The sequence below is a fragment of the Aedes albopictus genome, chromosome 2, assembly GCF_035046485.1.
Source record: "Aedes albopictus strain Foshan chromosome 2, AalbF5, whole genome shotgun sequence".
Classification (NCBI taxonomy): domain Eukaryota; kingdom Metazoa; phylum Arthropoda; class Insecta; order Diptera; family Culicidae; genus Aedes; species Aedes albopictus.
Genome location: NC_085137.1, coordinates 37,117,860 through 37,141,946, shown reverse-complemented (window position 1 = coordinate 37,141,946; position 24,087 = coordinate 37,117,860). Strand labels below are relative to the sequence as shown.

Here is a 24,087-nt window from a genome sequence, read left to right as displayed (position 1 = left end):
GGCAAAAGTTCGACCCTAGTTGAAAATTCATTTTTTTTTCAAAAAGTCGAACCAGATGAAAATAAATGAATACCGTGTGGTGATTCTGCCATCCATAAGCTAAAATTTTGCTGAACAAAGTTACGCCAAATGTCTTATCAGTTTTGAGTTACAACACTGTTTGTATGTGTGCGTCTTATTCGAACTTTTGCCCCACCACTGGGGCAAAAGTTCGAATCTAGTGTTTGTGGACATTTCGCTAACCGTAGCACACTATTTTGACACTTTGGTAATAGGAATACTTGAAACCACTCAATATTTGATGTTGGAACTGGAATACACTTTAAAGTTCAATCTAGATTTCACCCAAATCAGGGTTAAATTTACTACACCAAAAATTAGTAGTTTTCCTCCAAATCCAGATGAACAACATTTTTTTTTTCAACTTTGATAAAATTTTCTCACTAATTCCATCTTTTTTAGAGATAATATGTACATTTTGCAGTATTTTAGGTTTTTACCTAAAGTTGCGACATGACTCGAACTCTTGCCCCACAATTCGAACTTTTGCCCCACTATGTGTAAAATATGATTTCCAAATCTTTTTTGCAAAATGTTATAGATGCTAAAGCATCTTCAAAATATACCTAGTTACGCCCCAGAATAAAATACCGAATTCGATTTCATTATAATCCCATTCCATGCGTTGGAAGGATCATCACATATTACAATTTTTTGATCAAAAACCAACATTTTGTCATAACTTTTCGAAATATTGATCAATTTTCATAATTTTTGGAGTGAAAGACTCTTTTTTAAAAAGGCTTCGAACAACCTTCACACCCGAAAGAAATAATTTGAATTGAGCACGAAAACTTCAAAAGAAACTCTTGCCCCACTCGAACTTTTGCCCCACTTTACTCTATAATGTTTAAGATATTGAACCTTTGAAAGTAAACCTAAATGCTAATCATTTTACTTGCCAGCTTTTATACGCCATGTTACTAACGTGTTTTCCGTGAATTCAGAAATTTTACATTTGAATGATCATCAGTAACAACAATTATAAGTTTTGATTTCAATTTCATTGGAGATATGAATACTATCACTTTATCTATAAACACGTTAAAAACACCTACTGAGCTTTGTAACAGTATCGCAAAAAATGTGCCGTTCACTCGTTGCAATGCTTTTTAGTTGCAAATCCGCTAATTGCAAAATTTGACAAGTTTTTGCAATCAAAAAGCAATCAAGTGTCAAATTCGTGCTGTCAGTCATGCTGTCAGTGCATTTCAAAGACAAACATACATACTACTCAAATCTAAATCATCGCACGATTTAACTGTCATTTTGAAAATAACGTGTGGTTCGGACTGTGCTCGCATGTGTCATGGTGGCGCTGCTGTGCCTACATCACCTCTCAATTTTTGAGAGAAATGAACGCGACGCCGATCAATGTTTACAAAAAATGACTCCATCATGAACCTTCATTCATGTTTTATGAATGGATGACGCCACGGGGGAGTCGTCAGCTGCAAAATTGTTACATCGAGCCGAGGGAAACAATACCTGCAAAAGAATGTTTCGGATTCAGCATTATAGAGAGTGCTAGTGAGATGCCAAACGATGTTTTTGAAGCAATTTTCTTCCAAGTAATATGTCTGTTTGTCTGTGCTTTAGTGTCAAAGTGACGTTGCAATTAGCGAATGGCATTCACTCGTTGCAAAGTGAACATTTTGCAAAGAGCAAACGACCGCTGTATATAATCACAGTTTTAGATAAGTTAAAAAATATATATTCATTGCGAGGAATGATTAACATGAGAAATTGGAATAATATTCTATGAAGTTGCTATATTTTCAATATACTTTATCATATCTTATATTTTCAAACCACTGTAATTTGCGATTGTTTCAATGAAATGTTGTCAAATTTTCAGAGAAGTTGTTTGAATGTTGTATCTTTGGAATGGTGTTTGTGCGACTTATTAATATTTGTTTATGGTTGAAGAGCCAATGAAACATCTTATGGCAATATTGCCATATATGAGCTAATTCTATGAAAATAGAGGAAAATCTTCAAACAGTAAAATCTTTGGATTCCCTCGATAAAACATTTTCAAATTTTCGGAGGAGATACTAGAATAGTATATCTTTCGAATGCCGGGTGTTAGTTTGGAGTACATTTTTATTTGTTAATAGTGGTATCAGGCACACGGAGCGTGTTAAATTTACTCATATAAGAAAATCCTATAGAAATGGCTCAAAATCTTCAAATCACAAAAACTTTAGTTTCCCTCGATGAAACATTTTCAAATTTTCAGAGGAGATACTAGAATAGTATATCTTTCGAATGCCGGGTGCCATTTGGGTGGACATTTTTATTTGTTAATAACGGTTTTTTGGTAATGGTAATTTTTTTCCAGAATTGCCCTCCAGGAATTACCCTAGGATTTTGTTTTAGGATTTTTTCCAGGAATTTATCAAGGAATTGATCGAGGACATCCATAAGAAATTATGTCAGCAATTTCTCTATGAATTTCTACGGGAAATCCTCCAGGGATTCCTTCAAAAATTCTTCTAGGAATTTCTTCAGGAATACCTTAAGGAATTTTTCAGAGATTTTTCCAAGAACTACTTCAGGAACACCTCCAGGGACTTCTCCACGATTTTTTCAGAGATTTTCCCAGGGATTCTTCCAGCAAACCCTTCAAAGGTACTTCCACGAAATCCTCCAGGAATTCCTGCAAGGATTTTTCCAAGAAATCCACCCGGAATTTATCGACGGATTTTTTTTTGAATTTTCCCCAGAAATTTCTCCCAGAACTCCTCTGTAGATTTCTGCAGGAACTCTCTCAGGGATTCCATCGGGAATTCTTCTTGGGATTGCTTCAATAACTCATCCAGGAAATACTCCAGGAATTTGTCAAGAAGTTCTTCCAGGTATTCCTCCAGGATTCTCTCCAGCGATTTTGCCAGGAATTGCTTCAGGAATTTCTCCGCAAATTCCTCCAAGGAGTCCTTCGGAAATTTCCTTAGAAATTGCTCAAACGTTTTCTTCAGAAATTTATCTAGGGTTTCCATCCAGAATTCATCCAGGAGTTCCTACAGGTATACTTCCAGAAATTTCTCCAGGGATGTCTACGGTGATCTTCCTCCAGAGATTCTGCAGAATTTCTTTCAGGCATTCCTGTAGGAATTTCTTCAGGAATTTATCCAGAAATTCTTCCAGGGATTGCTCCAGGGAATTCTTCCAACGATTGCTTCAGGAATTCCTGAAGTGATTTCTTCAGAATTTCCTCTCAGGTTCTCAACAAAAAATCATTCAGGAGCTCCTTCAGAAAAAATATGAAATTTTTCAATCATCTATTCCAGGGATGTACCTATTTCTCGAGGAAATCCTTCAGGAGTTCACCCAGGGATGACTCATTTGGAATTCTCTCAGGGATTTCTCCGAGAATTTCTTTGGGAAATGCACCAGGAATCCCTCTGGGAATTCCTTCTTAAATTCCTCCAGATATTTCTTTTTGAATAAATTCCAGGATTTTTCCAAAAATACCATTATATGAGAAATTTTCGGAAATACCTGTACGGAATTTGTCAAGTATTTCATCAGGCATTCCCTTCAGAAATTCTCAAAGGGTATCTTGAGGTTTTCCTCAAGTAATAGTTTCAGGGATTTTAAGAGAATACCTTCAAAATTTAATGTCTTCCAAGGATTCTTCCGGGAATACGTCAATTGATAATTCGATTTTTATGGTGATTGGCCACAACCTTTGTTATTTAACAGCTCTCAGAAACCAAAATTGCGCTTTATTCAAGAGAACAAGTCTACCGAGTGTCACATATGTTGTATGTCTGATCAGCAGTTCGTTTCGCGCATCACGCTAGTTAGCCCTTGCTTCATTTACACGCATAATAGGATGACACAGCAAGTCTAATCGGCGGTGGTGATCCGTAAGTCTGCAACCACCAAGCATCATAACGAAAATAACTTTCCTCCGTAAACATTCAACCTTTGTACTCACTTGTTGGCTAGCGAGGGCAATGACAATGCCAGCCGCATTACGTTCAAAGCAGATTCATGCAACGCACCACTAGCTTCAGTCCTCGCAATGACTTCGTACGATGCGGAACGTCGCGTGTGGAGCGGTCCTCGTGTGGAACCGCTATTCGATCCCGGTCGGAGTGCTGGCGATGTGGTAATGGAGCTGTTGCGCCGTGATCCGGAGAAACCGGTTCTGATCGATGCCGACAGTGGACAGGTGCTGAGCCGAGAGGAAGTCCGCCTTCGAGCCGTGCGGATTGCGCAAAATTTGAGCGCAAAGTTCGGGTTGTTGGGTGGCAACGCTGATGAAATTGTAACGATCGCTGCTCTAGGGAGTGAGAATTTGATTCCGCTGACGGTGGCACTTCAATGTTTGGCTGTGCCGTACAATGCACTCTATCCTCATTATACTGAAGGAGAAATGGTTCACATGATGAAGCAAACACAGTCGCGGTTGATCTTTTGCGATGGTTTGAATTATCCGTTGGTGATGGAAGCCGCGAAGAAATCCATCAACGGGAATTTTGTCATATTTTTATTGCATGGCTCGGTCGAAGGAGTGCGATCGGTAGCGGAGCTTTTAGAAGGAACAGGTGTTGAAGATGAATTTGAGTAAGTACTTTGCTAGGTATTCATTTACGAACATTTGTTCTTTTTGCCTTTCTCGTACACCAAGGTGTACCGAAAGGCTATATGTTCACTCCAAAAATGAAACTTTGATAGAGCCCCCGGAGGGGCAAGTTTCATATACCAATCGACTCAGCTCGACGAGTTGAGATGATGTCTGTGTGTGTGTATGTGTGTGTGTGTGTATGTGTACAAAAAAGGTCACCTCATTTTTAGATAGTAAATATCAACCGATTTCAACGATCAACGGCTCATTCGACGCAGAAACTGGTCCCATTGTTTCCTATTGAAAATGGTTCGGATCGGTCCAGCCGTTCCGGAGTAATGGCCATTTAGGTGTTCCGGATCGGTACCCCTGGAAGGGGCCAGACATGAACATGCACCAAACCCATGCATGCGACCCATCAAACCACGGCATTTACGATTATCTGATGGACGGTGAGCAGGAAAATAGTCTCAGACCATATCTGAACCGGTAGTGTTCCGGAACCGGTTCTGGGTGTCCTGCCGGAAGTGGCCAAATATCAAATTGAACATAACTCATACATGCGACACATCAAACTACGGCTTTTTCGATAATCTGATGAACGGTTAGCAGGAAAACAGTATCAGACCACATCTGAACCGGTAGTGTTCCGGAACCGGTTCCGGGGGTCCCGACGGATGTGGCCAAATAAAAAAGAGTACCTAACCCATGCATGCGACACATCAAACAGCGGCATTTTCGATAACCTGATGAACGGTTAGCAGGAAAACAATATTGGACCATATCTGAACCAGTAGTGTTCCGGAACCGGTTCCGGGGGTCCCGACGGATGTGGCCAAATAAAAAAGAGTACCTAACCCATGCATGCGATACAACAAATAACGGCTTTTCTGATAACCTGATGACTGATTATCAAAGAAATAGGTTAGGACCACATTAGAGACAGCCGTTGTATTCCGGGACCAGTTCCGGATATATCGAATGTTAAAACGTGTAGTTGCTGAGCCGGAAATGGCCTAATATAAAAGTGAACCAAACCCATGCATGCGACACATCAAACAGCGGCATTTTCGATAACCTGAGAAACGGTAAGCAGGAAAACAGTATCAGACCATATCTGAACCGGTAGTGTTCCGGAACCGGTTCCGGATGTTCCGCCGGAAGTGGCCAAATATAAACAAGTACCATACCGATGCATGCGACACATCAAACAACGGCATTTTCTATAATCTTATGAACGGTAAGCAGGAAAACAGTATCAGACCATATCTGAACCGGTAGTGTTCCGGAACCGGTTCCGGATGTCCCACCGGAAGTGGTCAAATTTAAAAGAGTACCAAACCCATGCATGCGACACATCAAACAGCGGCATTTTTGATAACCTGATGAACGGTTAGCAGGAAAACAGTATCAGACCATGTCTGAACCGGTTCCGGGGGTCCCGACTGATGTGGCCAAACATAAAAGTGTGCCAAACCCATGCATGCGATACAACAAATAACGGCTTTTCTGATAACCTGATGTTTGGTTATCAAAGAAATTGGTTAGGACCACATTAGGGACAGCCGGTAGTGCCGTAACCAGTTACGGGTGTCCCTCCGGAAGCGGCTAAATATAAAATTGAACTGAACCTATGTATGCGACACAGCAAAGCTAGGATTTATTGATAACCTTAACGTTAACAAGCAAACATGTTCAGACCGGTGAAAAAAATGTTTTACGCATATGGTCAAATCTCAACCGTTACGTAGTAATTGAACTTTACATATTTTTGACTTTGCTTGTCTCAAACTGGCTATAACTTGAAAATGGTCAAACTTATCGCATTTGAAAGATTATTAAATTTGCTACCAAAAAAGATCTTGGAATCTATTGGATTAGTTAGATAACTAAAGCTGAAAAGCTCGAAAGTAGTGTTTTGACTTTCCCGTACACTTAGTGTACTAAAAAACTGTATGTTCACTCAAAAACGATTTTTCGAAAAAGGCTCGGAGGATCAAGTCGCATATACCAATCAACTCAGTTCAACGATTTAAGATTATGTCTGTATATGTGTATGTATGTGTGTATGTATGTGCGCAAAATAAGTTCACTCACTTTTAATTCACTTCCCATTGGTCGATTTTTCGTATTATAGCTTGAATCTAACCGGAATTGTTTGCTATCAAAAATGGTCCCGATTGGCCAAGGCGTTCCGGAGTTATGGCCATTTCAGTGATCCGGACCCGCACCGGTGCTTCAAATTCAAGATGGCGTCTATTTAAAGAAGTTTAAGGCTCTAAATCCATGCAATATGGGTATATTTGGTATGGGAAAGATGTCCGGAGTCAAAAAATGGCGACCAGAATGTACAAGATGGCGATCTTAAATCCAAGATGGGTCTAACGGCTGTTTAATGAAGTTTTAGGCTCTAAAACCATGCAATATTGGTATATTTGGTATGGGGAAGACTTCCACAGTCCAAAATGGCGATCAGGATATTCAAGATGGCGATCTAAAATTTAAGATGGCGGCTCCGAATTCAAAATCGCGGCTCTTTAATGGAGTTTTAGGGCCTGAAACAATGCATTATTGGTATATTTGGGATGATGTCTGGATTCCAAAAATGGCGACTAGAATATCCAAGATGTGGTCCAAAATCCAAGATGGTGGCTCCAAATTCAAGATTGGGGTTGTTAAATGAAGTATATTTTTCGTAGGGAATATGCCTGGACGCCAAAAATGGCGACCAGAATATCCAAGATGGCAATCTTAAATCTTAAATGGCGGCTTCAAATTCAAGATAGCGTCTTTTTCTTAAGAGTTTGAGACTCAAACATTAAAAGCCAGATAAACGATATGATTTCTGGTATCATGAAATGGATTTCTGTTAATTGTATGAAAGTGCGATATACACCAACATTTCGCTTGAGTTTTATTGAAATGGGGTTTCGAAGGCACGAGAAAGGCGCCATCACCGCTAGGTGGATTAATTAGGGTTTTTTATTTGGAAGTGGCTAGCACCATAACCATTGTTCTCCGATATTTCCGAAGGATATTTTCTGTATATTCCTTTCAACATAGTATGAAGTTTTTCGGGGTCTCTACACTGAAAGGAGCTTTGCAGTAATGACAAGCACAAAAATGTTTTTAAATTTACCATGGCAAAACATGATCATCGACCCACCAACGCTTATTGTGTGCGTTTTGTTTCTTCTCACATCAACCGGTTCGATAGCTGAGTGGTAGCGCGCGAGCATGGTGATGTCAAGATTCTTGGTTCGAATCCGGTTGCCAACAGAAACTTTTTTTTAATTGAAAATCGAGTCCATGGTAAAATTGAAAACATAATTCTGTTGAATTAAAACGAAACTCAGTCTGCACAAATTTAGTGGCGTTGTGCATTTAAATTGACCCTCAGAATAGTAATTTTCACCGCAAGCCGCCGTTCAGTGTAGAGAGAATTTCAGTAAATCGAGTGTGTTGTACAAAACAAAATCCGACAGACGAAAAGTAAAATGCTTTTTGGATAAATGCAGTAGAAACTTTGTGAAAATTACTTGGGGTGCACCTTCACTTTTAAGATTTTTTAAATAAAATACATGGAATACTGCACGTCATGCACATGCCATTTTTTGAGAATATTATTGACAGGAATTTGTTACAGAGTTTCAGAATATTTTTTTTCTGGGTCTAGTGTAAAGTCTTTTACAAAATATTTTACATTCAATGACAAATATGCGGGGAGCTTGTTGGAAAAATTATTTCAAAAATGACTCAAAAATCCCTGCTAATGTTTGAAGCATTCCGAAAGCTATTGTGGGAAAAAATTTTGAATTTGTGATCTAATGAATCTTGTTAAGATCATCGTTATTAAGTTTGTGGTAAACGCAATTGATATTTAGTAAAAAAAAAACAAAACAGCAGCAACTTGTAGTTCGAAGAAGTATTCATCTGAATACTTTAAGGTTATTATGACAAGAGTTTATTAGAAACGCGTGAAGGAAGTCTCGAAGGAAAACTTTCCGGGCCCTAGCTAAAAGTCTGATTGTTTAAACTATTGCGTGCTTTGCTTTAATTCCACGTTTAATAATATGATAGACAAAGATGTCCCCTAAAACTGTTTGTTGGAGTTTCGTATTAGATTTCCATATGTAGTGATGTCCCGATTTAATCAGTCGTTTCTTCAACAAGGACAGGGCTCGTTAACCAGCCCATACACTCCCGATCAAAAGTTTGGGGTTACCCCCTCAAAAATATGTCATTTTTTTAGGCCCATGTCTTCGCCAATTTGCGTCCGATTTCAAAAAACCAGGTCTCATTCAAAAGACAATAAGTCAAAGTAACTCTGAACATGATTTAGGTTAATCTTTTACAAAAATATTGGTATGTAAACTTAACCTAAAGTTGCCAAATTTTCTAAAAAACCAATTTAAACATAAGGCAGTGTCGCTGGAAATTGGGACGAGCAAATTTTAAGATGAAAGTGACAATATATCTATTAGCTTTCAACTGTTTTTTACCGAATTTGGCTAAACAATCTAGAAAAAAAGTTATTAAGTAAATTAACTCTTCATGTCATCGACCAAAAGTTTGGGGTCACCCCTCAATATGATGTATCAGCCAAAAGTTTGGGGGCACTTTCGTAAAACATGGAAAAGTGATTTGGTGATATCTTCATCATCTACAGTTCAATTTCAATTCTTTTTGGCTCATTTCAAAGATTTCAAACTTAGGGCAGTAAGTTTATATTTGTTGTTTAGAAAATTTGGCAACTTTGGGTTAAGTTTACATACACAAATTTTTGTACAACTTTTACCTAAATGATGTTCAAAGTTACTTTGACTTATTATCTTTTGAATGAGACCTAGGGTTTTGAAATCGGACACAATTTGGCGGAGATATGGGCCTAAAAAAATGACATGTTTTTGAGGGGGTGAGTGGTTCAAAAAATCGTTTTTTCTCCACACCGCTTATTCGATTCGTTACAAGATTCTATGCCTTTTCCCAAAATTGAGCTCAATTGGTTGAATATTGAGACTGCACAAGCCCTTCAAAGTTTGTATGGGAATTACTATGTGTTTAATGAGTCGTCAACTTCATTAAATTTCTTATCCGAGTCACAGGTCAGAATTCGTACAACATTCACAAACATGTATTTAACACAATTACATTAAAACAGTATAACGTGGTTTATTCTTAAAATTAATAATAAAAATTGGCGAAAAGAAAGCAAGGTAGATGATATTGACGCGCAGTTAATTATTGTTGTGTTATATCGGTGATGTGCTGATAGATACTAATTCTTGAATAGGGTTCGGGTTTGCTGGCTCGTGTACAATGGTTTTGTTCTGCTCTCGCTCAATCGTTGGAGTCTGGATCGACCACAATACGGAGATGAAGAACAGTTGTGACCGAACACTATGGGAAAACGATGTTTTTCATTCAATCGACCGTAGTATTTTCTCAAGTGTCCTAGAGCGTTAATTGATCCTTGGTACTTCTAGGCTACTCTATCAGCTACAACTTTGCCGAAGGCTACATTCAAATCGCATGCCTCAATTATTAGTTACCGATTTTTATCCAGAATCGAAATCTTTACTCATAATGGTAAAACTAATCGAGGACGGGGCCCGTGGCGCAGTGGCTACACGTTCGTTTCATAAGCGGATGGTCATGGGTTCGATCCCAGCCCAGGGACTTCGTCAGTTGCTCTTCCCCCCGAGAGCGGCTGGCACTTGACCCTTTTCTGAGCTCTCATAGCTCAAACGGACCCGGATTATTGAATATCGGCGAACGGCAACCCATAATGGACGACCCCCAATCGGACTGGGAAAGGAACAACAGCCACACATCATTTCATCATCGTGCTCATCATTCTACCAAGGACAGGGTAAAAAAGTGAAAGCAGCACATAGGCAAACCAGTTCGATATAGTATAATAAGAATATAATGGAATACATTTAGGCGCTGTACAAAGAGTAGGAGCAGCTGCCAATTGAAATCGCTCACGTTGTGCCCTATTGGACAAAAGAGCTGTAAAATAGGTTAGGTTAGGTTGAGTTAGGAATAAAGACTAATCGATGGGCATCACTGCATTTTGCAGAGAAACATAGTAGCCATGACTTCAGTGTGCTATCTTTGGCGCCATATGCAGCAATGTTGCCTGCTGGGAAGCTGGAGGACCACTGTTAAAGTTTGTCCAGTCGGATACAAATCGATAACTAATTAATGAGGCGTCCGATTTGAATGCGGTCTTCGGCAAAGTTGTAGCTGATAGGGTAGCCTAGGAGTACCAAGGGTCAACTAACCCCCTGGGGAAATTGGGAAAATACTATGGTCGATTGAATGAAATGCATCGTTTTTCCATAGTAACTCCCATACAAACTTTGAAGGGCTTTTCAACCAAATCAGCTCAAATTTTTGGAGAACACATAGAATTTGGTTACGAATCGAATAAGCGGCGTGGAGCAGAAACGATTTTTTGAACCACGCTAGTATAAGTGTGTTTCATTTTACATTACCATATTTCTGATTAATATTGATACAGTTGATGTTTTCTGGCGTCATATGTTAATTATATAACTTTTGCAAACCGGATAAATATTGTTACAATCTATTTATTTCTGCTCCTGAGGTGGGCCGCTTTTTGATAGATCATCTTTTTTAAACCATTATTCTTTCTAATTGCTGAAAGACTCTTCTTAATAGTCACGTCAGAATCATTACCAAGGTCAAACCTTGCCTGATAATGTGGTTATGAGTCAGACATTTTAAAACACTGAGGCTGAAATCACTTTTTTTATCTGAAACTAGTCTCAGTGCCCCTATTCCAGAGTATTCCAGAGATGCCTTCATGGTTTTTTTTTTTTCAAGAATAATTGGGGCCGTGCATAAGCCATGTTGTATGCTTTTAAGGGTGAGAAGGAGTAACGCCTGGTCAAAATCTTCGATCCACACAAATTTTTCAAATTTTTGTATGAACGAAAGTCTACGAAGGAGGATGGGAGTCAGAGATGACCAAAATTTGGTCTACGTGGTTCATGAACGGCTCTCTGCTGGGATTGTTTCAGTAATTAATGTTGAGGTTCATGCAATAGATTTTCTGCTGAGTTTGGTTCTGCAGCTGCTGCCGGGATTCCTTCAAAAATTTCTCTAAAATTTCCTCCGGAGATTGGTAACACCATACGTTATTCATGAGATTACTCCTAGAAATTTTATTGGAAACCATCATGTGGCGAGCTATTTCCAGGAATTCTTGCTACGATTCCTCAGATATTTTTTCGGCAAGGAGTAAGAATCTCTTGAGATGTGACGCTAAGAATTTTATCAGGCATTCCTCCTGTAGTACCTTTAAAAGTGTTTTTGGGATTTCTTCACAAACTTCTGTAGGGATTTCTGCAGCACTTTTCCCACACGTACTCCGCAAAGCATGTATCCAGAAATTTTTAGAATTATTTCACGGATTTACCCATTACACTAGTTTACAAAATAAAACGAAAGTCGTGAACTCCTGCCAACGACCAAAATTTCTGCAATACATTTTAGCACTGATTTCGAAACCGCGCTTCAAAAAATTTTAACTAGAGCAGTTTTTGAATTTTAGCTCAATATCGAGTTTTACAATTTTTTTAAAATATGGAATTTAAGAAAATTCAAATATCTTGCGTTTTGTACAGCCAATTTTAAATCGTTTTCCATAAAAATAGAAAGCTGAATACAATACCATTCGATCATCTGAATGCAGGTTTTGCGTCAGATTGATGAAATTCAAGATATTGGCGGGTTTTTGGGACAATCTCCTTAAATTTTAGCAAAGTTTTCAAAAATATATGAAGAAATATAATTTTAAAAAATCTAAAAATTATGTCTCAACGTGTATTTGACATATCATATGTAGGCGAGTTACAGTAAAAAATTCAGCCCAATTGGAGCATTGATTACGGAGAATGAGATGTGTGAAATGAGCGACTTTGCTTAAAAATAGAACAAAAATCGATTTCAAATCATCAACCTTGTATGGAAAGTCGAACTCAGGGCATGATTCTACACCAAAAATGATCATCAGCCTACCGAGTTCAAAAATGCTGTAAACTAGTGTTATTTGTCTTTTTTTTTGAATTTCATAAATATATTCATTCAGTAATTCCTACTAGGATTCCTCCAGATAGTTTACAAGGGATTCTTGAAAGGCTTCGGCCTGTGATAGGGTGACACACGCTATGTCCAAAGGGAAGTATTATGAAAATCGAATGTACCACAAATGTTATTCCCTAGGATCGTAGGTGTTCGAGCGTGGAGCTCTAATTGCCGGCCACCGGAGGTTTTTCTTCCCGCTATATCCAATAGCGGTGCACCAAATCACGGGAACGTGAAATTCGAGCGTGGAGCTCAAATTGCCGGCCACCGGAGGTTTTACTTGTCCGCTGTAGCAACAGCGGTGCGCCAAATCACGGGAACAAGAAATATTACCAGGGAGACACCACATGTATCACCGTTCTGCACTGCACACATGTGGGCTTCACGAGTCCACACTAAAATCGTGACGATACGATCACTGCGATAAAAGCATGCACGCACGACCGACGAATGTTTGACCGTTTTATTGCCACCGTTGGCCACTGCAAATACGGTTACGGTTTCGGAAGGTTAAAAAACTCAAACTATTTACAAATTTACATTGATCAGCGTACTGATCATTCCGGCCACCTTGAAACAGCCTCACTGTTTCAACAGTCTCTCACGGTGGAAGTCTCTCTCACTCTATTGGAGTTCGGTTGACTTCGGCTTACGGAGCAATGACGACCACCATCGGGTTCTGGTTGATTCATCCATCGGGTGTTGCATGAATGGACCCATTCAGCAGGCGTGTAGGAGTTCGAACGAGAGCGGCGAGATGATTTGGTGGTGAGAGCGAACGGGTTCTGTTCGCAATCCATATATGCGTTGAGACAGTTTCGGACTGCTCTGCCGATCTTTGTAGTTTCTGCTTACAGTTCGGGTGGTTTGTCGACTTCGGTTGATATCGGGAAGTCCTCCCTCACGGCTGGGCATACGATGTTCTCCGCGGTAGCTGTCTTCGGACTGACTACACGGACGACTCCATCTTTCCCTAGGTAAAACTTCGTGATGCGACCCAGAGGCCACAGTGCAGGCGGAAGGTTTTCTTCTTTGACAACCACGATTGTAGTTCTTCCGGTTTTTTCTTCGTATTGCTGCATTGAGGGAACGGATGTACTTGAGGCAGTACGCAACTACTCGACGAAACTTGGTGTACGTGGAATAGCGTGAGAACTGGACTTCTTCGCATGCCGACGGAATCAGTGCAATTTGCGTGCTTCTTCGGCAGTCGATGGGGATTCTTCATCTGGGACACTTGCGTGGGGCCAATGATTTGGGAGTTCCGAGAGCCGTGCTGGATCGTTCCTCCTTCGAGATTGGTTTGGTAGTTCGGTAGGCATCAGGCCACGTGGTTGCTCATCGCCTGGGTTGTCAATTCCGGGAGAGTGGTTCTGGGAACATCCTTCGGTGTTTGACTGAATCGTTGACACACTATTTGCTGCGACAACCGCGCCGGGTGACATGTGGAGCTCGATCCTCTTCCATTCATCTTGTAACTTGGGTGGAAGTGGCCTATCACGCACTTGGGGATGGTTATCAACAACATTGAGCTTGCGCATGTGGTCGAAGTGGAGATATTCGTCGATGAACTCGTGGCATGTTTGCTTCAAGGCGGAATCTTTCTCTGGGCGTCTCTCGAGGCTATACAAGCGTTGGGTGGCAAACGTGCGAGAGTTGCCGAGGGTAACTTGCGGATCTTCGGACCGAGGAAGGCGGATGACGTACCTTCCGGAGTGAGTTCGGGTGGTAGTATTGGCATTGATTTCTTCGCATCGTTTTTCTTCGGTGGAATTCGTGGGGCCATGATCGACGGCTTCGAGCTTCTGAAGCGCTGTTTCTAGGGACCGGTCGACTGTCGACAGGTAGCATACCGGTGGTGCAACGGAGGAATTTATGACAGTTTTTCCAGATACTGTCCATCCAAAACGGGTGTCAACCAGGAAAGGCAGACCGTCTCCGATTGACAGACGGTTACCTGTATGGATTTCCTGGTAACATTCACCGCCGATGACGATGTCAATCATGCCCGGAACGTTGAAGTTTGGATCGGCCAGCGGAACCTTTGGCAAGTTCCACGATGCGGAATTGATGGCGATTGTGGGTATATTGGCTGTGGGCTTCTTCATGATTAGGAATTCGAGTGTGGTGGAGAAGGGCGTGATTCGGGATTTGATCGTTGCGGAGATCTGCCGCTTGATTTGCTTCGTGGATTCTCCAATTCCTGCTACTGCAACATCAACGACGACTTGACGGGTGGCAAGAGTGTTTGCCAGCTTCTTGGTGATGAAGTTTGACATCGCAGCAGAATCGAGGAGCGCTCGGGCAGTGATTTTCTTGCCGTGCTTGTCGACGATGGAGAGGACAACCGTTTCCAGTAGGACCGTGCTTCTGCTTGACTGAACGGAGAGGTTCACTTGGGGTGGATTCGATGATCCATCGGTCCCCACGTTCGCTGACGTGGTTGGAATCGGTTGCTGCGTAGAGCTATTCGACGAGCCGACAGGGTTCGGTGTGGGCTCTGGAAGGGCTGCTTGGTCGTGCAGCAACGTATGGTGCTTGGCGTGGCACGTTCTGCACGAAAACTTGGATTTACACCCCTTCGCTTGGTGGTTCGGTCGGAAACAATTCCAACACAAATTTCGCTGTGAGATCAACTCGCGACGTTGCAAAACGGACATGTTAGCAAACGTCGGACATTGAAACAGCTGGTGCTTCTGTGAGCAGGCGTGGCATGGCGGAGCATCCGACATGGGTTCATTGGTAGCACTGTTGACGATGGACTTGACTGTGGTGGTTATCTTCTGAGTCGGGCCGGCCACCTTGATGCTGGGCCCTTGGGAACGATACTGGAGATCACTCGCTACTGACTTCAACATACGGACTTGTTGCGTGAGGAACTCGATCAGTTCATCATACTTGACCTCGTCTTTCTGTCGAGTTTCTTGCTCCCAGGCACGCAACGTATAGGGATCGAGCTTGTTGCAGAGGATGAATGTCAGCGGGGTGTCCCAATGTTGAATTGGTTCACCGAGTTTCCCCAGAGCCTTTACGTGCCGCTGGAAATCATCCACCAGAGTGTTCAGCTCCTGTGCTGACTCGCGCTTCATCGATGGCAATTCGAACAACCGTCGGAACAACTCCTTCCGCAAAAACCGCTTGTTGTCGTATCGCTTCATGAGTGCGTCCCAGGTTGAAGCGTAGTTGTCCGCTTGGATGTCGACACTCTCGAACGGCTTCCTGGCTTCTCCTTCCAATGACTGCAAAAGGTATTGCAGTTTGTTCACCGTTGGGATATCCACATTACCGTGGATCATGGATAGGAAGTTGTCTCGGAACGAAATCCAGCGTGATTCATCTCCAGAGAATTTGGGCAGGTCGATTTTCGGCAAACGATGGTGGAAACTGGATGAGTTATGCTGTGGTCCAAAGGTTGATGACGCCATTGTTGAATTCAGAAGCGGTTAACTCCGCTCCGTTGATTTCTTGGCGAGGAGAAAGGCCTTCAACCTGCAGAAGCGATTCTCGAAATCGTTCCGTACCGTCATGTGTTGGTCGAAGTTCTCCTCCGAGTCTAACTTCTCGATTTCGGACTGGATATGCAGGAACTCCCTGTTTGTCCTGTTGAGCGTCTCCAAACGCACAGCAACTTCACCGACGTCCCGTTCATGGTCGTACTCCTTCACGAATCCTTCCACCACATCTCGTGTTGCCAACACCCGCTTGAGAATCAGCTTATCCTCCGCTAACTTCTTCGTTTTTCGACTTGCCATCACTACCTACCACCACGAATCACTTTGACTGCGCGAACCGGACGTGAACAACACAAAATCGCACGAATTACTCCTTCCCGTCGCGTTGTGCTGCTCTAACGCGAGAACGACGGAAACACCACGGAAATCGCACGATTTGCTCCTTCCCGTCGCGTCACGTGATGCTTCTACACGAACGCGGAACGAACGACCGACGGAGATCACGTAAAATCGTAACGCTTAATCCTTCCCGTCGCGGTCACGTGTCTCCTCAAACGATTCGCGGATCCGCTAAAACGCCACCGCGCAATCGTAGGAAATCAAAAATCAAATATTAACTTAATTGATTTTAATTTGGTCGCCACCGTATCAGTACGTATGTGCGACACTGTACGACAACCTATGGCAATCTATCGAACGGCTAATTGATTGTGCCGCTATCGCATGCTACTGCAAACGATATTGCCAAACTTCTACGTGCGCTCAAATAACACAAAACGATTCGATCGTTCTTCGCCTAGCAATACATGCATGCAAACTTATAATTCTTCCGCACACAGTACCTACTATTGGCTTCAGTACTGGGGGACAAAGGTTGGCGCCAATCTCGAATGTAGCAAACTGCTACTCAATAGAAATGAGTTTGAATGGCCTACCTTGTGTGGTCAACGTCCTCTGACCACTTACCACGATGGCGAATACCACCTATTCGCGCGTTGATTTGGGCTGGGATGGCTCCTCCGATCCGGCTCGAAGGACCAATGTTCGAGCGTGGAGCTCTAATTGCCGGCCACCGGAGGTTTTTCTTCCCGCTATATCCAATAGCGGTGCACCAAATCACGGGAACGTGAAATTCACCACCAAGATCGCTCTCCGCACAAGCTTCAGGCACTTTCACTCACACCTTCGGCACGCTTCACGGTACCAGTTCCCACCCTTTCACAGTACATTCACGCACGCACGCACGTGTGACGATCGAGTGATTGTTTATTGCCACCTTTAGCCACCACCGCAGAGACGGGTTCGGATAGGGATAGAGAATTGATCTGCAGACTTCACTTTAACTTGGGTTTATCGCGCGAGGACGGGATAAAAGAATAGAGAACGCGACCGATCGTTTTGGTTGTCTATTTTGTACTATTCGTTTGGGTATGGTGTTGCGTAACAATTCAATTTGGTGTTCTTCTTCGTTGATAGGAATAGGTTTAGATTCAACTGGGATTTACAGTGTTGTGTGGAAATATGGTGACGGTTACAATTCAGTGTGTTTTGTGATGATTGTCTAGTTCAAAATGTGTTGACTTAATCCTAACTATTTACAACTAAAACTATTTACAAAACTCAAACTATTTACAAATTTACATTGATCAGCGTACTGATCAGTAGGTTTGGACCTCTAGTTGTAGAATCTGTGCGGTTAAAAATAATTCATCTTGAGTTTTTCGATTTCTTCAAATTTTTTTTCCCTTCTTTTCCATACAAATGTCGGAAAAGCCATTTTAAGGTCAATTCCATTCCATATAAACGTGTATGAAAAGAAACCGAAATGGATTATTTTAAATCGCACATACTCTGAATCTAGAGGTCCAAAAATAGAGATCTAGCGAATAAACTTTAAGGTACATCCACTTTTCATAACACTTCCCTTTGGACATAGCGTGTGGCATTGGGTATGATCGGCAGGTTTGTTCTCTTCGCCATGGAAAGTTTTGTTATCCAAATTGTCTGAAAGTTGGTCCTAAATTCAGCTTGGTTGGGAAAGATTTGAGCCCAAACTTGAGTTCCACAGGTTTAAAAAAAAACCCTTGACGAAGTGAACAAACGGTCGAAAATACGTTAGTTCCCCTACATCAGATAACAGGAATTTCTCTAGAAATATTACCTTTTTAACATTCGATAAACCTTAAGAGTCAGATAATGGTCATTTTTCATATCTTGTTTTAAATTTATACCGTTATTTTGTCAAATCAATTCCACCCGAAATCACGGTCCTCTTTTTGCATGATAGGTATTATTGACCAGATCTCTGATATTCAAACAGGCCCGAAAGTGGTTGTTAAACGACGGGTCCAAAATGTCCGTCTACTGTGAATTAGTGTATCATAGGCGAGCTTAAGGCCTGCGTAAATCCGACTCCTCGTAAGGTCCCTTAAAAGGATCAAAATCGCTGATAGCAGTGCCAGCTGTCAACCTTAGGTTGTACTTCTGTTTAAAAATGAAAGCATACTGTATATTGGTGTGAAAAAGTGATAGTTTAATTTTCAACTGTTTTCACTCAATTGTTGCTAGCCTTTTAAAAAATGTGTTAAAATATAAACACATGCATGCGGTTCGTTGGTTATAACTATTTGCACAAGCATCCGGATCGCTTTTCGTTCTTCAACAAAGCTCTTCAGCACATCGTAGGTTATCATTTTACAGTATCGGTTAAAAAGTTTCAGACAAACTTTTTCAACTTATGGCTAAAATGCAAAAAAGTATGTTTTCCCATACAAAATCCCATACAAATTTCAATTGCAATGCGCAAAGTGTAGACGCAACCGATCGTGCTCAAATTTTGCACAACCAAAAACCAAACCAAAAAAGCTTTGATCTGAGAAAACGGTTCCGATGACCCACTCTAATATGTGTGTATTAGAGTGGGTCATCGGAACCGTTTTCTCAGACACACACACACATACAGACATTTGCTCAGTTCGTCGAGCTGAGTTCATTGGTATATGAGACTCGACCCTCCGGGCCTCGGATCGAAAGTCGTTTTTTCGGGCGATATTTATACCCTTCTTATGGGTGTGAGAAGGGCAAAAAACATAGCTTTAAATCGATGAAAAACCAGGCCATACTAATTCAGAGCCATGTAGTTTCACATACACACTTAATTTATAATGCCAAATCTCGGTTTACACATGCCGAGATTTGCACAGCCGTGTAGTCAGCTAAATGTTTTCAGGAGATCTCAGCTAATAAATGCTGAGAATCAGTATAACATGCCTCGTTGCCAAGCAACCTTCCAGTTTGTTAGCTGAGTCTCGGTTAAAATTCAGAAACCGAGATCTGCACAGCCGAGATCGGTGAATGAAACTAAGTGTGCACTAGATGAAATAAACTCATATATATTGTAGAGAAAATTAGAAAATTTTGTTTTATCTTGTTGAGGTTAGTGTCCAAAATAGGAAAAATTTTAATTAATTTTTCAGAAAATAGGCCCGGCAGAGATCATGAAGCGTTGAAACATGGATTGGTTAACGTCAAATGGATCAAAATGAGGTTTGGAGTTGAAAAACACTTTCGCATTTTTTCCTGCCGTATACTGTATATTAAATTCTGTTCAAGTTGGGACAAACCTATTGGAGACTACGAAGGTAGATGAGCCGGGAAACACTCTTTCTTCCTACGGGGTTTCTTATGGGCGTATGAGTGAAAAAAAGCTAAACATCTCCCCTCCTTCACTTTCTCACAGAAAACCGCAAACAAAATCATCACCTTCGTAGTCCTCAATGTCGCATTTGGTGCATTTTCGCAACAAATGCAGGTTGCGAAATTGTCTCTATTGTTGTGCGATGGTTGAAATTTGATTGGTAGTGTGCTCCTAACTAATTCTGAAGTAGCCCAACGGCCATTACACCAAAACCTCCATTTAGGTAATGAGTCGGGACTGCCTAAATAGAATTTTTACCTAAATGGATTCATTACCTAAATGGATTCAGTTTATTACCTAAATGGATTACAAGGTTGCAAAGAAGTTCAACAAGGGAGAGTTACTAGGAGATTGAAAGGAGATCATGCGGAGTTTCAGATGGCTTTCAAGGAGTTTCAGGAGGTGGTGGGTTTCAGGAGGGGAGGGGCTTCAGGGGCGTTTTCGGGGGTTTTGGAGGATCTTAGATCAGAATTGTCATTCAAATGACTAGCTGGGCACGAAAAACCTTGCGAAAACCCTGCAAAATTCCGCCAGACTGAAAAATTATTGAATGTCGGGTCAAAGTCGGGTCAATTTTTATCGTATGTTGGGCCATTGTTGGACCAACATCGAACAACTGTTGGGTCTATATTGGGTTTGGTGGCCAAAATAAAAACAGGTGAATGATAGGTTGATGTCGGGTTTGACGTCATCAATGCTGGAGCTGATATCAATAGAATGATGGAAGGATGGTTGATTATCTCAATTTCAGCTGGATATGACGCTGGATACTGACACTTTTCAACACTGCATCGAAGGGGGGGGGGTGTTTAAGGCGCAACATTGCATCACCCCCCTCCCCCCATACCCACCCCCTAACACCACTCACTACTTCTTTCCCATAAACCAATCTTATACCTAATCTTAAGTACTCCAACTGATCTGAACACAATCAAATTCCATTTAGGTAACGTTACCTAAATGGAGGGACCTAAATAGATTTTACCTAAATGGATCCTACCTAAATGGAGGTTTGAGTGTAGAGTAAAAACTTATTGACTCCCATGTTCATCCTATTCGAAAACAAGCGATTACGGCACCGATTGATTCCGTTCTTTTTGTTGTTATACGTGCTCACTTCTATCAAAAAAATACAAAAATAAGAAACAAAACAATCCTTTGTTTTTCGTAGGATGAAAATGGGAGCCACGTGCTCAAGAAGGGAACCAGGGTATTGGTTTTTATTATTTTATATTTTATCATTTTAATAATAGAAACACGAAAATACTGATATGTATCTTGTAATTACCAGGGGACAGTAGTTTTGCCAAGCCGAATCCCATAAAGCCGACAAAAGACAAAAAGACCCTGTAAAATCCGAAAATTACATAGAAATAGTTGCTATTCACTTTCATCGAAAAATAAATTTCAAACAATGTTCAATAATTCTATTTTCGTGTTTTACAGACCAGTAAAAGTAGAAGACACCACGAAAGCAATTTGGTGTATATTATGCTCATCTGGTACTACAGGTCAACCGAAGGGGATTTGTTTGTCGCATGCCAACAGGACGTCTGTATTTGTTTCCGAGTAATTTTGTAAGAATTCAATGAAGCGTTCCATCACTAATCACACACCATTTCAGGATCTTCTCCAACCTTACAATTTTGGCACTGGGATCAATTCACTGGGTCAGTGTCGCCTACAGTTACGATTTGGCCTTGATCTACAGCGGCGTGGTAGTATTCACCCGAAAGCCATTCTCCGCGGATCTCGTTCTCGACCTACTGGAGAAATACCGGATCAATGCCCTCAACTGCCAGCCACTGTATGCCAATGCCGTTGCACAGCACCCGCGAGCCAAAACGGCTGATTTATCCTCCTTGAAACTGTGGGGCATCGGTGGATATTTTGTGTCCGACAGTGTTCGCGATGCCGTGGATGCCATTCTTCCCCATGGGAAATCGTACACGATCTACGCCTCGACGGAGTGCGGCCTGATTGCTTCGGATTTGCTCCGGCGGAAGCGTGGAGCTGTGGGAACCGTGTTTCCGTCTATGCAGATACGGATTGTTGATGACGATGGCGTTTCCCTTGGAGTTGGGGAGAGTGGAGAACTTCTGCTCAGACGGGCGATACCATTTGCGGTAAGTTGTTTTAGATTACGCATTTCAATTAGTTGGTTCAACCTTATATTCCAGGGTTACTTCAAAAATGAGGAAGCTACCAGAGCTGCATTCGACGAGGACGGTTGGTTCCGATCCGGTGATACGGGATACTTTGACAAAGACGGATTTTTACATCTCGGCGATCGAAAGAGTGAAGGATTCAAATATATCGATCATGTACCACCGACGTTCCTGGAGGAAATAATTGCGCAAGTGGATGGAGTCGAGCAAGTTTGTGTGATTGGGTTGCCATTGGAGGACAAAAGTGGAGAACTGCCAACGGCGGTTGTCGTTAGGAGTGAAGAGCACCAGGTATCTGGAGAGACGATTGCGGATTACGTGGCATCACGAGTGAGAGACCACATGAAGCTGCGAGGAGGGGTCCATTTCGTTAATGATCTTCCATTGACGAGTAAGGGCAATGTTAAACGAAAGGAAGTGAAAAGAATGATTTTGGATAAATGTGAGGAACTTAATTGAATACTTAAGGGGCTGTAGTATTTGCTTTGTTATACGTTTCTCTTACGGACACTTCAATATCACAATTCCATCAACACCCTGTACAAGATTGGTATTCAGAACTGCAAGTCATCATAAACTAACCTCATTGTTGATACTTCCTTTTAACCCGACAACCTCCCAGACCTGTGACAAACCACACCCCAGGAAGCCAGACGATAAAGTTACAATTCAATTAACAGGAAAGTGAAAAACTTTAATTGAAAGCTTCACTCAAATCCCTTCTGCTATGGTGCCGGTCCATCTCGGAGGTTGGCCCCTGTTGGTTCGTCATCCTTATGGGTTTGCTCCGGAAACCGACCCGGAGATTTATGTCTTTCCAATGACGAAGCATATTTCTCGCTACACACGAGATCTTGAGATCCAAACCCCGAACCAAATAATGCCATTAGAGGTTTGCCGTATGTCGAACACTTCCCTTTGGGATTAAACCGAGGACGACGACAACGACCAGGACACGCTCTTCCTCAATATTAGAATCTGGCCATAATTCACCCGCCCGCAAATGGGGTACTTAAAATTATCAGACACCCCTTCGCCACATGTGGATAGCTGGTGGTACATGGAGCGGTCGGTGGGGATTAACGGCGGGGCTGGGGATGATCCGCAATTCAGTTTTTCACTCATCATAAAACATAATACCTACCATCATCATCATCATCATCACCATCCACCCGATCCCCGCGTCGATTCGACTGAGAGTGGTGGTTGAGGAGGCGCTGAAGCGTGCAACGGTTGCAATTTTCAGGTTGCAACAACTTTTCCACGCCCAGGCACCCAGGAGAGAGAGACTGGGAGGTAATAAAATTTAATAACCCGCCGTTAAACAGTTTATAATCGTAAACAAGAACATACATCCATAATGCATAAATATTGATGGCTGAATAAATTATGCATGGCTTCGGATTCCGGGAGGAATCCCATGGCATGGAAAAACATCACGGCTTGTTTGTAATGGAATTTGCTTATCGGGAATTTGGATGTTTTAATGGGCTTGGATTGGTCGAATCGATTGATGCAGAAATGGAGCTTCCTACAGGGGATACTCAAAATAACTGGGACAGGTAAAATTTTCACTTTTCAAAAAATGTTCAACTCGGTGTAACTTTTCGAAAAGGGCAACAAATATTCTCAAATTTTTACTGTAAGTTCATCAACTAGTTGTGTATTAGTGGACAAAATTTGGAAAAGATCGGGCCATTCTACACAAAGTTATAAAGATTCTAGAAAAACGTATAATTATACGATAGCCAACTTTGAGCTGTTATATCTCCGGATTCAATGAACCGAATGCAATGAATTTTTGATCACCGACACCGAGTTTAACATTTTTTGAAAAGTGAAAATTTTACCTGTCCCAGTTATTTTGAGTATCCCCTGTATATTGAATCAAGGAGGCATTATATTGTTACACAGCGTTCCAGTTCTGCGAAAGAAAATTTAAGTGCAATGTAAACATTTCAAAAGCTTTCTTAAACATTAATGAAGTAAGATTCATTACAACTGACTGTTTCT

General features: G+C 41.6%; 1 protein-coding gene across 1 annotated transcript; it reads left to right on the top strand.

Moving 5' to 3' along the window:
* Positions 1-4,066: 4,066 nt before the first annotated feature.
* On the top strand, positions 4,067-23,857 carry LOC115266861 (luciferin 4-monooxygenase-like). The gene is made up of 4 exons (XM_062854806.1): positions 4,067-4,638; positions 21,353-21,475; positions 21,531-22,032; positions 22,087-23,857. Exons 1-4 carry the CDS (start codon positions 4,094-4,096, stop codon positions 22,531-22,533), a joined length of 1,617 nt encoding a protein of 538 aa, XP_062710790.1. The 5' UTR covers positions 4,067-4,093; the 3' UTR covers positions 22,534-23,857.
* The last annotated feature ends 230 nt before the right edge of the window (positions 23,858-24,087 follow it).